The following is a 16,868-nucleotide window of genomic DNA, read 5'->3' on the forward strand; positions in this document are numbered from 1 at the left end:
GTTGTGCTAATGAATATGCTCTCAGTTAAATGCAAAAATGCAGGCATGAGTCTCATCCCTTAGCTTTTATGTTTTATTCACGTGGATCTTTGAACAGAGATGGGAATACCTAAATAAGAGGTCTGTATCACAAGGTCCAAAGAGACTCCATTTTGAGTCCTGGGAAAGCTTAACACAGGCATACTTACAGAATAAAAGATTTAACTCCTCTCCTCGATTTCCCTAGGCAGCAACATCAGCACAAGGTGTAATTTGTCTCCGACTTTTACTAACAAGAACACTTTAAAAAGCTATTCAAATTTATGAGATTTTTTAACCTAAGGATAAACCCTGCCCACAGTTTACACTGAAGTGAGCACTTTAACCCATACAATATTTTGTTACCAAATTATAATCAAGTTTCTGCTATGCAATTTTGGTGCTGCTATTGCTAGCTTTTATTGCTGTATTAAATTGTTAGCAAACAGCTAAAGGCTGCCAGAACAATTTCATAACATCTATTTCATTTTTAATAGCCCTTTGTACAAAACAGCTCCAAAATTATTGGTTACATATTATGGTCAAACAAATGCCAACAAATTCTATTGTTTAGCTTACTGCCATTAGGATTTTAGCAATTATTATAGTCTTTATTACAACAATATTTTTTAGAATTTAATAATTTAGCTATCGGTCCACTACTATCACTGAATTTTATTTGTTTTTACTTCTATCTTCTCATTCTAAAGCTGTGTGATGCTTCAACATTTAAGTACTAGTACCATTTCCACCTTTGGCTATCACTACCATTTTGGCTTCCTCTCAAAAACAAAAACAAACAAAACCCCAACCAACCAACCACCAAAAATCCCCACAACAAACAAAAAAACCCCCTCAAAACTGGTTTAGCACATGTAGCATGCTGACGCTTTTATGAAGTCCTGAAGTGCTATCAGGCAGTTTTTCCAAGACACGCTCTCCTTTTTAAAATCCAACTGCACACTTTAGTTTTCGGGAAAAAGAGAGAGTTAGTTGCTAGTGTTTCCCTTTTAGTTACAAATACTTAAATTACGATGAAGTGGGGTTCTCTTTCCAGAAGTTAAGGCTATTTTGAATTTGTCAAACCCAGCATGCCTTTTTGGTCAACCATTAAATAATGTGGCAGAAAATACACTCCAATATATACGCTTTCTTTCAAGTAAGTTACCCTGTAAGCAAAATTCTGTGCTTATTTTCAGTGACTGCAAATTAAAATATTTTATTTATGTTTAGGCGCCCACCTCATGGAAACAGAATACCTTTCAATGACAAGAACCATCGTCCAACACATTGAAATTGGATGGGAAAAGGATAAAATAAATGAGGTGCCAAGAAAACTTCACACATTCTTAAGAAAACAAAAGCAAAAGCTGTGTTTTTCAAAGATAAAATTGTACACTGTGCTAGAAACAAGCAAGGCTTTTCATCAGTTCTGAAACACAAAATAGAAAGCTGCCAAAGGGTGCATGAACCACACTTTAGACAAGTAATTCTTCTGTCCAAGTATTATTACATGTATTACTTTAGATGCAGACAAGCTCCTGTACAGCATGAATGGAGAGCCGCTTTCTGTTTCCTCACTCAATAAAATGTTGTCCTTTTCCAAGTGACAAGTGTTGACCTTTCATTGTATCATGTCTGCTCATGGTTTGCTCCCTTCTACAATCACGTCTAGCAACATACATCAAAAATGACATGCAGAAATAAATGTACTGCATGTGCTGTGTTATATAGCTGATGTGTAAGATTTCTGTGATTGTTAATTAGAAAGGATACTTTACAGAATTAGCATACTTGGTATATAATTACTGCAAAACAGCAACATAAATTAACCTTACAGATCAAGGTGTTCAATATTGAGGTGTATGAATACAAGGTGTTCAATGGTGGAGAAATGTATATTTCTTTTCCCCCAAAGTATGTACAATCCAATGTAAGAAACAATGTATATTTAGAGTGCTTTTGGTTTTGACTTTAAAGCAGAGATTTCTGTATTAGAACTCAAATGCTTGGCCACCCTCCCTCTACTTTACTAACCTAACTTTTGTTTCTTTTTAATAAGAAAGGAAAAGTCAGCAAAACAAAATGTCAACATTAAATCATTTCACAGCATTTTGTGTCAGAAATGTAATGGAAAATGTGCACATCATGGGAAAGGTTACTGTTCTTCCAGAACATCTTTTCATTTGGTTCAGGGCTCATCCCTCTACATAACTGTGCAGGCACTACCGATGGTTGTTCTCCCTGGGCTTAATTTGGCAGTTGAAGGATTGTGGCATTTTCAGGAAACCACAGTGCAGTGATTTTAGTGGTTATCCATCTGAAAGTGATGCTATGATTTAGAATAATTACTCTGTTTATGTGCAATGGTAAAAGTCAGTTACTACACCATATTCCAACGTCAGCTTACACTTTACTGACTATTTCCCTAATAGAACATCACGTCAGATGTCAGAGTCAGAATTAGAGGGATTTAGTGTTCCTCTTCCTCAGCAGTAAGTGCACATGCAGTACAGGAACATTGCTGTACTTTGTTTAACTGACAACTGGGTAAGGAAAGGAGCGGGAGCAAATGGGATGAATTCAGCTAGTTAATCAAAGCACTGCACATTAATTTACACTTGACCTTTGCATTCTCACAACCAGCGATATGAGAAAGAGAAACATATTAGTCTTCACTAAGACCTTTTTCATATTCTTGAAGAAAACATATGCTTTTCTTTTTTTTTTTCTTGCATATCCTTTCTTCTCAAAACTAAGTGAATTTTTAGGTTTTCTTCAAGATGAAATCTGTGATAGGCTTAAATATTTATCTGCAACTTTATAACTTTACTCAAAGCAGCGTGGCAAAATTCTTAAACTGCTTGTTTCTCATTTCCACAAGACAATATTCAAAAAACATTTCTTCAAATGACAAGAATTTAAGAAATGCATTCAAGGGTAAATATTTAGGAAAAAATCCCAAGAAGAAGAATGAGATTGTTACAAGGTAATGAAGTCCTACCTGGAATATTCAGTGATACTCAATTCCCATCTTAATACAGAATCTTGTCTTTGGCATTTAAAATGGCTTGAAGTGAATCAGATGCAAAAATTTAATTTCATTGAGATGAGAATGTTAAGGAATAACACAAACTGTAAGCAATAGTAACAGTCTCAGCAGCTGTAAAGGAGATTCAGTTTTACTAATTGAAAGCAAAGCCTGAATCCAATTTTGTATATAGCACAGATGAAAAAACAAAAATTAATTTAAAGTAACACACAAAAAATGAAAAATTTTGCAAAAGAAAGGAACAAAACTATTAACAAGGCATAAAAACAAATGCATTTTTAAAAAACACTAAATTTTGCATACAGAAAAAATACTACTTTAGTAACAGATGTTAGTCTAGATTATTTGACCTGTAATTTCAATGACCATATCAGCAGGGAACTATGGCAAGACAAGTAGACCAAATCTAGTGGACATCAAAATCATGCTGAAGTACAGGAAATAAACCCTACAGTTCTATTCTCTTTCCCAAAAAGCAAACACATTTTATAAGAAGATTGATATTAACGTGACACTTCTCAAATTATCTATTTATATGTTACTATATGCAGATTATTTCAGCTACTTCAAAATAAAGTTCAATATTAAAACCGGATTTCTCTTGCTGTTTACCCTATCAAATATATTCTAACGCTGAAAAAGCTTTACAACGAAGTGGAGTTTTTTACTGTCCTTTTTAGTTTTATTAACTGTTTAAAAGTAATGTTCTCCAGTAAGAACCTTTGCAATACTTCAGCCTACAGCACAATTAAGCTAAAAAGAGTAATAATATCCCAAATACATGTAGATTATCTACAGCCTCTCAGGGAATACTGCTATATGTAGAATTCTTGATTTACACACAAATTAGCAAAAAAATGTATGCAACTGTGCTTCATTGATTTATTAATGAAATTATTGCCATTAATGCAATTTAAATGGTATTACAGTATTATATGCCACATTAATAATGTGAAGAATAACTGGTCAGTGCTGAGAAAAATGACTCTATATCCTTAAGCTCACTGTACCTCAAGCTGCTTTTCACATACAGGCTTCTTGGGTAATGCAAAAAACCCCAAAACACGGAAACCTCATACTGTTCCAAGACAGAATTAGTTTTGAATAGCGTAGATGAAGTTTTGCACCCAAACTGCAGGTCACCTACTATCAAAACCCCACAGAGATTAACTAACTACACAAAGACTTGTACAAGTATTGGGCAGCAGTAAGAAAAATAATAAAAAATGCATGTGGAACAGTAAGCATTACTCTTTTGCATATTAAGATTTCCTACTCAAATAGTCCATAATTTACACTACAGCTCTGTGAAGAGATATTTAATTCAGAAATCTGACTGCACAGATGCAAAGATGTCAAAACTGATGCTGCAACACAGCATTTAAGTGATTATTGTCTCCTGCCGTGGTCTTCTAACACGTCGTTTTATTACCTGGACATGAAAATTTTCATGTCATACATTTCATAAATATAAATTTCAGTCTTGTGGCTTCTATAGCAGTGGCTTGGTTTAACAATGAAAAACAACTGAATTGGTAATTAATTTGACATTTGCTTTCTGAGTATGTTGTACTATGAAATATTCTGATGTCATAAGCTTGCTGCACTGAAAGTGACCGAAGCAGTTTGGCCGGAATGAATGACACATTCAAATGTGACATATTCAAATGCCAACTGAATTGAACTATTTGATGCAATTTGATGTAAGAAAAAAAATCTTAAGAATGCTCAAAAAAATAAGAACCTACTGACCCCATCCATGTAGATATTTTTGCAATCATAACCTATTACTGGTAACCAGACTGGGAAATAATTTGATGGGTCATGAGGCTCCCCTCTTCCATCACAGATTGCAGTTTCAAAATCTGCATCTTGTTTCATGAAATAATTTTGACCTTCTGAAAAATCACGTCATTCAGTGACTGCTTTATCTTAAGAGGTCACTCATTACTTATAGCCAAGAACCTCTGTATTGTATTTTTTCATTTTATAAATTATTATAAATCCTAGTAGTTACAAAATACAAAAAAAAAAAAAAAAGGAGCAAAGGTCTCTGATACATATATTTCCAAAGGCAAGCAGAAAAATAAATAAATCCTGAGATACATAGCTGTCTGGGGAACAGATTACAACTGTGAAATATCGTTTCAAGCTGTAAATTACAAGCCTATGACTGCACTAAAGACTTGATCAATCAGCTGTTACTGAATGGGGAAAAAAGGATAACTATATATTAAAAGTTTAATAATAAAATAATGGTAAAATACTCTTTATAAGTGGAAAACAAGGTAACCCTGTAATAAGATTCTCTTATTTACAAGTGGTTATCTTGTTGTATATTTCTGAAGTTCATGACACTGGTACAGAAGCTTTTTGGATCAGTGTACTTCAAGTATCAATACTAAGAACTTCGGACAATCACACTTATAACTGAAGAGTAGAAACTTCTACTGTTCACTAAGCTTCTACAGACTAAAGCCCAGCTTGAACTTCAAGAAGATTTGACTGACAGATCAGTAAACAGCCCAGAAAAGAATGTGAAGAAAAACAATCAGGGAATGCTCACATGGCTCTTTCCTATTCACTTGTCAGAGGAATACTAACAAACCTCATCAAATATCACAATATGCACCAACAGGCTTTTAGAACTTTGTTAACACTGAAGAGAGACAAATATCCATTTTTCCTCTACTCTTCCCAGTGTATTAACAGGAAATGCCATTTAACAACTGCCCCAAAAAAATCAAATAAATCCTTTTGTGGAGCCTGTGGGGGGAATCACACTTTGCTGTACCTGCATTTGATCAGAAAGCATGGCAGGCCAGATAACTTCACATGCAGGTTTGCTCTCCTTTGCAAAACAACTCAAGGCTAAACTTTATAGCAAAACTACATCTGATGGTTGTGCGCAGATTTCCCAGCCTGAATTTTTTAATTCTGGTAACAGAAATGAATGGTAAAAGGTCTTTTAAAAATACCTACAAAATTTCAGTTTTGCGCCACTCCTACACAGACTACCTATAAAATAATTCTTTCAAGACTACATATTATCATGAAACAAACCAGAAATGGAACACAAAATCAATAACCAAAGACCTGAGCTTCTATTCTTTAGATGGTTTAAATTTTCCTAAGAGTTAAGCAGCAAAACAATCAAGGGAAAATAGTAACCGGGGCTTCAATTCATATTTTGCTGTCTCATTTCAGGAAAATAACAGACAAGCGTACTAAAGAAATCACTAAATAGACTGATGCCTAATTAACAGAAAACCCAACAGTCTGCCATGCACTTTCTGCAAATGTTCCAGACATGAACAGCTTCAGGTCACTGGATAGCTCAAATCCAAACACACCCAGCAGTCTACTTCTAGAGAAGCTCTGGATGACAGCAGTACGAGTCTCAGATCTATGCCTGACTTGGAGGCATTTGGCATGAGAGCTACACAATGCTTACAGTTTCTTTTTAATGTCTGCCATAGCATATGAATTTACAGAAAGTAAAATGCAAAGCAAATTCAGTTTGAATAAAGTACTCTGAAGAAAACGTGCATTTGTCATTATATGTACTATCCTGCTATCTAGAACAAAAAAGAAACACTTTCCAGAAGGCAATATGCAAAAAATTATCTAACAGGTAAACTCAAGCAACTAGAAAAGTTAACCCACAGAATTAATCCCTGTAAATTACATAGCAGAAATAAACTACACAACTGAACATTACATTTCCTTTCATTCTCTTAGTTCATTCCAATAAAATAGTGCATTTGTAATCCTCTGTAACATGTAAGGTTGCTGCAAATTGCAGCTCAACTAACATTTTCCTTGTAATTAATCCCTACATTAGTGGTCTTGAACTTCTACTGTAAACAGAAGGTTTTCAATCACTATGATGGACTGTGAATTTTGTTGCAGTGCGTTTAAAGTAATGAATAATTAATGTACCTGTTCTGGAATAAACTTCAGCTCATGAAGAGATTCAAAACTAACAGCTGAACAAATAAGGAAGAAATCCTTAACTTGAATTTCGGCATGCCCCTTTGCATGGAAATGTAAGAAATAAAAATGCAAAGATAAACCTACACCAGACAAATACAATTAAGGAAATCTGGTGAGAGACATTTTTGGACAGATGATCTCCAGAGGATTCAAAAGAGACTGTCTAGAACACACTTTCTGTCAAAAGCAGAATGAAAGCTAACCACTGTGTGCAGCTAAGCACACAATCTTTTACACAGTATAAATTATCATCCTAAACACAATACATATGTTTATAGTACCAGAATTACATATGTTGCACACCTTTTAAAGATTTTCAGTTATAGCATGATTGATTAACTCATATTATAGTCAACCTTGCAGTTAATTTTACTCATAATTTTTCTTTTGTTTAGTAAATATGACACTCCATATATTTTCTTCTTTTGCCTTTCCTACTCCTCACCTTCCCTGTCTGCCTCGATACAGTGACTGGACATGCAGCACATTAGACTTGCTTGAAAAGTGAGAGAGTATATGGGAAAAATAAGTACTTTTACATTTAGCTTATTTCCTAGTAAATATATGCATTAAAAATAAATACTACATACATTCTTGATAATTTGCTTTGCAGATTTATAGTTTTTGAATACCTTATAACCAGCATTCAAATCTGTTTCAACAAATTCTACTCTATGCTTTCAAACACATGACCTTCATCTTTTTTTACCCTCTCTGTAATGCTGAAGTCATAATTTTGCCTCAGTTACTGCAAATCAAATGAAATGGAAAATTCTAACTTAACTGACAATACAGCAGAAAAACTCAATACACAAAACTACAAAAGAATGCACTTGCTCTAAATTTCTGGATGAAGAAATTGAATGTTTTTCAGACATTTCTTTAACCTAATTTTTGCCTGTACAAGAATGATATTCTAACTCTATTCTGCTTTTCTCAAATCTACTATTGAGATGCCAATCTAATGTAATGTACTACATTACCAAAATATTACCCAAGCATGTCTTGAAGCAAACAATAGATGCTGTATTTAATTTCTTTTTTTAACAGCAGCAGTTGAAAATTGGAATATTTTTCGAGAAGAGGCCACTTTTTAGAAGTGAAGTCATTTACAAGTCCTCCCTTGAAAGTTTTTAAACTGAATTAGCTTGTACATTCTTCTCTAGAAAACTGTTCTGCAAATCGAAATTACTTTAATTCATCCTAATTTTTTATTTTATCAAGCAGATTATACAGCAATATTGTGCTAGAAGCACTTAATCTGTACAATGCTGCAATATGGAGGGCAGGTTTTAACTATTACATACTGAGCCACCTGAAAGATACTTCTTTATCCATGTTTCTACTAAATATGGTGGCATTCTGAAGAGAACTACTGGGGAGCTATTTTTAAAGATTTGCATCAGTGAATTACAGCCTCGGTAAAAAAAAAAAAAAAAAAAAAAAAAAACCCAGGAGGTAATTAGAATAAAGCAATTCCTCTGCAAGATCTATCATTCTAAGCAGTTCATGCAAGATTGTAATGAAGCACTCATGAAACCTTTTAAATGTCTAAACCATACATGACTTCAAATGACTCACAAAATGAAAAGCATCATATCTAAATGCTTTCTGAAACAAACAGCAGAGGTCAGCTCTAAAAACAAACAGAACCTTTAAAATTACCTTCTGAGCTTCTCAGAAAATTTACCTTTCACATCAAGCTTTAGAAGCTACCACACTTTTATGTAAAGCAAATGCTGCCAATATTTGATTACTGGCTAAGACTGAGCAGTGTATTTTCATAGGTACCCTCTGGTTCCACAATACTTTGGAGCTTCAAGCACACATTATAGCTCTTTTACCTCTTCTCTCTTTTTAAAGAGTGCTGTGTCTTCATGCCTGCCCCATATCAAACCTATCTGTGTCAAATATAAAATATTTTAAGACTTCCATCTTCTACTATTCTTTCTCTCAAAACTCAATGACAGGTCATTTGAGTAAAAAGATAGTAAAAATCCACACTTTTCTCTAATTACAGCTATAGCTTTCTCACTTATTTATAATGACAGTTATGAATCCAACTTTGCCTCATTTTAGTACATGGTTTCAATTAACTTTTCTCTGGTAGATTTGTAAATCTTGACGGTGCCACTAATTATTCTTGTAAATGGTAAAAACTGGAGGTTCACTTAGCTCAACAGAATTTACACAGATGTGCATACAAGAATTTAAAAAATAGCCTCACTGTAATAATAATAATAATTTAAAAAAAAAAAAAAAAAAAAAAAAAAAAAAAAAAAAAAAAGGAAAAAAAGCCATCACATAAGGATCACAAGACTGATCCTTTCTAGTGGACAAAATCACAAAATCTAAACTTTCAGTTCTAGTGCATGCAACTCTAGTGCATGCTGAAGAGTCTATCTGTATTATCTGACATCCCTGATTAAATAAGCACAATCTTGACAAGTCTATAATGCACACATATGCTAAACTATTAGCATAAATAAAAGCAACCTGTCAATAAGTTTTAGATAAAAGCTTATAATTAAAGACACCCTAATTTGTCACTAAGGCAAAATTCAGTCAGTTAGCAAAGCATTATAATTCATCAGAATTAAATGTACTTTTTAAGGATAAATCTTTCCATAGGTATTTATTGGTTTTAAACCATATGAACAACAGGTTAAGTAAAGCCACTGAACATGTAACAAATAATCCCTTAACCATCTAATGCTACCCAGGAGCATTTGAAATGGAGACTAAAATAAAAATTCCAATAGTCATATAGTTAAACTAGTCATAACTAGTTAAATTATGTCTTTTTCTCCAGATTCATTGCTAAATAAATTATTATTATAAATTACAAATTTCTGCAGCATTATTTGAAATATCAAAAAATTGCTTATCTTCCTGTAATCCTTACTCAAAACAGCAACTCTGCAGTGAGGGCCAAATACATTTTAGAAGAACCTACAATTTTTAAAAGCAGACTGTCCAAGCATCATGTAACCAGCCCTGTTTGCAGTAACACACAGCAGGAAAAGACAGAAGGCCCTTCAAGATTATTCCTTAAATCTGCAGTTTCACCAGTTCCATAGTTCGATTTAACTTAGTGATGAACTCCTATATTCAGAAAAATCTTTTGTAAAACATAACCACAACCCCATTTTCTTAGTAACAGATGGGTTAGAAAGCGGGAAAATTAAATCCAGTAATTTTGATGAAGAGCAAAGACAACAACAAAGATCTGAGAAATTCTGGACTTTACTAATAGATACTGCCAAACAAACAGATATTGAAAAAATACTGTTTTCCCTCCTTAACATCTCTTGCTTCCAAGGAGTCCTATAACCTCGCATTTAAAACACTATTTCTGCCTCCACAAAAGAGTCCTGCATGAAGGAACAGGAAGGAAAAAGCACCAGGGCAGGGAGAGCATCACTCCTATCACTTCAAGACAACGCAAAAGAAAATAAGCATCTGAAAACTTTCTCTGACATAGCAACACTGTGGATCACTCCCTGTATACATCTTAGACTGCAGAGTTAACATAATTTAGTGATTATCAAAAGTAAGCCTCCACAGCTCTTTAGAAGCAGAGGTAACCTAAACTGGATAAAGTTGAAGCTATTTATAGGAATTATCTGAAAAAAAGCAAGTTTTAAATTTAAATCTTTTTTAAAAATTAACATGGAAAATAAGATTTAAGGAAATATTTTTCAGAGAATTATGAACAAAGGATTAGAACATAACAAACTCCTCCTCCAGTGTAGGACTACTGTTCAGTTTCTTGGCCTAATTATGAGAGTGATTTTTAAGAGAACTGTTGGGTTTTAGCATATATGACATTTATTTTTCACCCATCTAAATTACTACAAAAATCATTTTCTGTAGTAAAGAAGACATAACAGTAATTTTCTACCATTATTTTTTAATTGCAACCTAAATATACAGCTCCTCACGGCATTTTCTCATCTTATCCTTTACGTCCTCCAATGTGGTATTTTCCACATTTCTAGAAAAAGCCCGAAGGGGGAAAAGAAAAGAAAAGAAAAAAAAAAAAAAAAAAAAATCACTGCCTTTTTCACAGTGAAACACAGCATGCGCTTTACCAAAACTGTCTTCCTGTATATCTTTTATTTCTTGTAAACTATAGGGCTAAAGAAAGCCCTATAGTTAATAATCTTGCCATGGGCAGATAAAAACCTGCTGCCACCAGTCCTCATCAGTGTAACTGCATGAGCAATCCCTGTAACACCCCCCTCTATCTCAGTCTGGTTCTGAGCAGGATCTAAGATTACCCAGCAGGAGTAGCTTGTCTATAAATGAGAGTCACACAGCTACTGATGAGCTTGTACAGGCACTCTGTCTCCAGTCTGGAAATACAACTACACCCTGGCACACAACCTTGTAATTTTACCAACTTCTATGGTAAATCATATTCTGTGGTTGATACGAAAACCAGCTATCCTGAGTATGCACAAGGCATCTGTACCTGTGATACATCTTCATTATAAAGCTATCTGTTGCTTGTCTATGTCAGCAGTGATTCTGATCTTTCTCATTACTCTGACTCCCAGAAATAAACAAAAATACTTATGTCGGAGTACCCCTTCCAGTTAAAAGCAACAATTATATCTGACCTAAAGTGAAGAACTTGTCTAGAAAAATCTCGCTGAAGAATACAGGACCTAAATACAACACACTTTTTAAAACTTGAATTTATAAGATCATTTTAATGAAATCTCTGTAGATTCAATTAAAATCCACCTTCTGATTGACAAGGTCCATGATTCTTCTTTCAAGAATTGTGAACAGTTTTTACAACTTTGCAAAGAGGCTACAATGCCAGCTATAAAGTCAAAATGTGCAGAAGTTGTGGTCAATGATAGCTATTTAATAGCAGCTATTCTACACTTTAATTAGATTTCTGCACCTACTAAAACATCATTCAAGGGTCTTTTTTTCATTTCTGTTTCAGATAAGAAACATGATTATCAAACCCCTTCGTGATCTGCATTAATGGAGGTAGCATTAATACCTTTTTAGAAACATAAATTCTTCATAATCCACATTTAGCTCATAAAATCGTTGATTATTTTAATTTAATTACTTTTAGGATGCTCATGTAGCTTTAATATCATTAAAATGTTGGTTTATCTTTCTGACCTGCTCTAAAATATTGACAGTTCACCCTGATGAGAGCAAATTAATTCTCCTGTGTTAGAAACCAGATTATCTTAGTTATTTAAAATAGAAATGTTTTTGCCAGATCAATAAGTGAATCAAGTCAGTATTTCTGATGTAATTATACCCCTAAATAAGGGGATGAAATTTATTGTATTTTCAAAAAGTACATTTTCTTCATTTTAATCACGACAAAGTGAAAGATGGGACTCTAATTCCTCATAAGGTAGGAGTATCAAACCTACCTGACTAGATTTTCATTGTCTCCAGTTCCTTTGCAGGTAGCACACTCAGTCCTTAAATCCTCTGACTTGGGCTTCTTTTGCAGCACAGACTGTCGCTGCCTTCTTTCTCTGGGAATACGTTCCTGTCACAGCAGAAGGCAAAAAGAAAGGAATGAGGGGAAAAGGAGGGAAGGAAAACAAATATTTTCAATTATGGCATGGAAAGTAACACTTCAGCCCAAAGTTTAATTTTTTGTGAAACTGTTAAAAAAACAAACAAACAAAACACTATATTCCAACCTCAGGCTTTTCTTCTTCAGGCACAAAGCTTCGTTTTCGTCCTCTAGTTCTCTAGAAGAGAATATATTTAAAATTCAATGTTAGGTAACAGAATGTTTCTGCTTTATCTATTATTCGTAACAAGAAAAATATATCACAGGAAATAATTTAAGGCATTACCTACAGAACCATTGCCAGACAACTACACTGACCAGTATTAGACAATAGCCTCACATTCTTAACATAAATCTATAAAACTAGCCACAAAAGTAAATATTAATATTTGAGCATGTTAAGACTTATTTTTAAAAACATTGCCACTAGAATTACAAATCTCTTACAGACTTTGCACAAATGTCCCAAAACTAGCAATTCGAAAATCCATATGAAAAGTATATTGAGCACTAAAATATGCTCTACTTAGAAGCCAAGTGATAGGATTTAAAAAAACTTAAAAGAACATTACCAAAACAGAAACGCAGAATAACTTACAGATTTTGAGGAGTAATAAGAATTAAAACTTTCACACTGAAGCTTGGTAGAATGGGTTTATGGCAAATTCTCATAAAGCTGTAGCATATACCAACAAATGACTGGTACACAACAGGTGTTTCTGATGATTCTACACAAAAACTAGAATATTTTTCAGTATTGCAGCTGGCCAAAACAGTATAAAGTGAGCACCAAAGGTTTACAAGCACCTTTTAAGTTACTACATACAACTTGCATGAGTTCAGGTTCAGTCACTACCTTTTATCTTTGAAACAGCAGCATTATTAACCTGTGTTGTGTAACTGCCATAAGCTTACAATATCACTCTTTCCTTCTTGTTTAAAAATTAAAGTATATTAGAAGGGATGTGGAAGGAAATAAGAAATATCAGACTACGCCAGTAACCCAAAATATCTGACACACACACACACACACACACAACATAAATAAACAAAAAAACCATGATAATGCTTGTTTTTATGGGAGAAAATCACCATACTAATGCATCATATGATAAAGAAAAGCACTGCCTCCTTTACAGTTTCTTAAAATTTTTGAAGCAGCTGGTGTTCACTTCAGAAAAACATAAAAAACCAGCTCATGAAAAAAATCTTAGACTAGTTTAGAAGCACAAGCAGTCATAAATTCAATTCCAAAGAAGCTAACAATATAATATTTCTCCTGTTTGGGTCCCCTTTGAAGACGATTTATAGTAGCTTCAAATTAAAGACAGTTCTCTATTTTAAACTGTTTTACAGATTTAAATACTGCTATACTGCAAATAAACCTGCCACTTCAACGCATCTACACATTTATACTTATGCAGATTTTGATCTGTGTATGTTAGTAACATTCTGTTTAGGAAGATTTTCTTTTTTTAGTCAAGATTTAACCGTGTAGTAGCAATGACTGTAGTGGAATGGAAAATGCTAGTCTATTTCATGGCTCTTTAGAATACTTTAATTGCCATTAGGGTTCCCCTTCTCATTTCCCTAAGGGTGATTTATTAAAAAATGTAAGACCTTATCTATTTAATACATATCAATATTTACTACACATTCATTAATTGAGGTGTTCTACATTCCACAAGCCACAAAGTAGTGCCAAAATATGGGAAAAAAAAAATTCACTACACATAACTGAATTTATCAATATAATATTAGAGATATTAATGTAACATGGGCTGTGTGTCAACTACACGTTACACAATTCAAAGTCACTGCAAATTAAGAGCAGACAAAAAAGTTTGATCAGACACCAGCACACTAAATGCCAATTTTACTACTTTCAGCCTCTGGAATTAGTCCTAAGGACAGAAAACTGACACATAATTTGGAAATCTAGGTAATAATAACACTTTCTATTTAGAGTCAAAAATAATATTACACATTAATAACTCCATTTTAAGGAATAATGAAGCATACTTAAACTACAGTACAATTAAGATATAAGGTTTATAAATAATTTAGTCACTTTTGCCCAGAAAATGTTGGTTTGCACCTGTCTGCTATATACTGTGTGATGTGTATCACCAAGAATGTCACATTAAATTATACTTTCACTATGCTTTCATTAGCTTTCTAAACCTTCAACTATACTTGAGTTTGTTCAATAACCACTAGAAAACAAACATTAAAATCAACAACTTTAGCACACATATTTGTAGGCTATTTTATATGCTTTTAAAATAGCAATTTTAAGTTTTGTTGTTTTTTTTTTTTTAAAACGGACCTCCATAGTTAAACATATTTTCAATGCTTCTGCTCCAATCATTTTACTACTGCCAGCATTCAACATGAAAAATAAGATCAAATTAACAACTGAAAATTGAATATTCTTTGATTTTCAGCAACAGCCCTCCAGTAATGTGACATTTGTAATTTTACATATGTTGTCACTAAAGTTACCTTGCAGGTTAACAGGAAAGAATCAGGTAAATCTGATTACTCTGTTCAGTATTATTCACTACCGTTTGCTTCAAAGTACTGAATTTTAAATTGCTCTGAATAATTTCTGTCATTAGCACGTTCAGAATGAAAATATCAGAGATTATAAATATAAAATATTAGCACTACATGTAATTGCCATAAACAATTTAAGAGTTGTCATTTAAAAGTAGCTAAAGGAAATGCTATTAAATGGCATATATTACACTTGAGATAAACTTGTTCCTATTCAAAACTTAGGATGTTAATCCAGCAAAAGATGCCCATAAAGACAGTGATATTTTTTTTAAAACAAAATACCTGGAAATTCAATACTACAGCGATAACTTCAATCGAGGAGTTCCCTATATCATAAAATGAAACAAGACAGTTTTGTGAAATTTGTCCCTGTATTTCCAAAGTGTTCAAACAATAAGTTGGGAAAGCAAAGTCATGTTATCAGCACACAAGCAAAATCCCTATTAACGCCAATGTTATCCCAGCAGCTTTTTTACTTTACTGCAAAAGGCAGAAATGCTGCAAAACTTCTACCATTTGGGATGGACAACTCAGTCCAGATCAAAACAGAGAAGGTGTGGATTAGAGAGATACAACCCACACATGGCAACTGTGACAAGGTGACACTTCAGAACAAGGATAATAATTTCAAAAAAAGTACTGAACTAAGTGAAGTGTACAAAACATGCACCTATAAAATTTTCTTCATGTAGAAACAGAAGATTTCAGTGAAAAACTATTTCATATGTTGACATTTAGTGACTGCTGACTGGCAAGTCTTTGGCTGTATCTCATCCTAAGTTCTGTACTTACACAGCTTTGGAATTCATTCAGTAGGCACTACAGTAAGGGCAAAGTATGAGATGTGCTCAGACACTTCTCTTACTAGTAACAATAAGACTCCAGCCACTGAGCTCTGGAGCCCATGACATCAGAGTGGAATCACCATGCAGTTCTGTTTACTGCACAGGCAACTGAAGAATTAAAATTAGATGCCTATAGCTAAGGGCTGATTCTGTATTACCTTAAATTGCCCCAAAAACTCAGACAAACATGCCAAGGTCATAAGAAGAGCAAATTCTATTTTTCATTTCATTCCTTTCACAATTATGGCAGTGAAATAATATAAATACAGGGATGAGTTGACAGGAAAACCAGTTGAATTAATAAAATTTGACCTCCTGATACTATATTACATTTCTATTTCTCCCCTTTTCTAGTGACTTTTTCACCTCTTCTTCTCTAGTGCATCCAAACCACACCTCCCAGTGCATCCTGAAGTTCTCCACGTTTTCCCCAACTAAAGTGAGAACATTTTCCATACTCAGACCTCATCCTTTCCCATTCAGCTATCTAAAAATCACTCCAACACTTAATTAGGCATACATAGCTCTCTAATATTGCAATAATGGGTCTATCAATTTCTAAAGGCAAAGCTACTATAGTAGTAGGCAAGTGACTAACTTTTTTTCATTGGAAAACCAAGTTAAAAGCTATAATTATTTGCAATAAACAGATTTATCTGCTGCATCACAAAGAACATATCTTACACTGAACTGAAAGAGAAAAATAGTACCTTATTTCATTAGCAATACAATCCAATGTAATCTGAGCAGCCCAAGAAAGGTCAATAAAATAAAATTAAGATGCCAGCATAAAATAATAGTTTTTTAAGAAGAAGAATAAAATAAACAC

At 33.6% G+C, this 16,868-nt stretch overlaps 1 protein-coding gene across 3 annotated transcripts in view; it reads right to left on the minus strand.

Moving 5' to 3' along the window:
- The window catches only part of PHF14 (PHD finger protein 14), a 163,654-nt gene that overhangs the window by 81,615 nt on the left and 65,171 nt on the right, over positions 1-16,868 (minus strand). For all 3 annotated transcript variants that reach the window (XM_040072366.1, XM_040072355.2, XM_040072375.2), the window contains exons 15-16: positions 12,760-12,810; positions 12,481-12,602 (exon numbers count right to left, since the gene is read on the minus strand). In XM_040072366.1, coding sequence (XP_039928300.1) covers positions 12,481-12,602; positions 12,760-12,810 — 173 coding nt within the window. The remainder of the gene's footprint in view (positions 1-12,480; positions 12,603-12,759; positions 12,811-16,868) is intronic.

Source organism: Hirundo rustica, chromosome 1, assembly GCF_015227805.2.
Source record: "Hirundo rustica isolate bHirRus1 chromosome 1, bHirRus1.pri.v3, whole genome shotgun sequence".
Taxonomy (NCBI): Eukaryota; Metazoa; Chordata; class Aves; order Passeriformes; family Hirundinidae; genus Hirundo; species Hirundo rustica.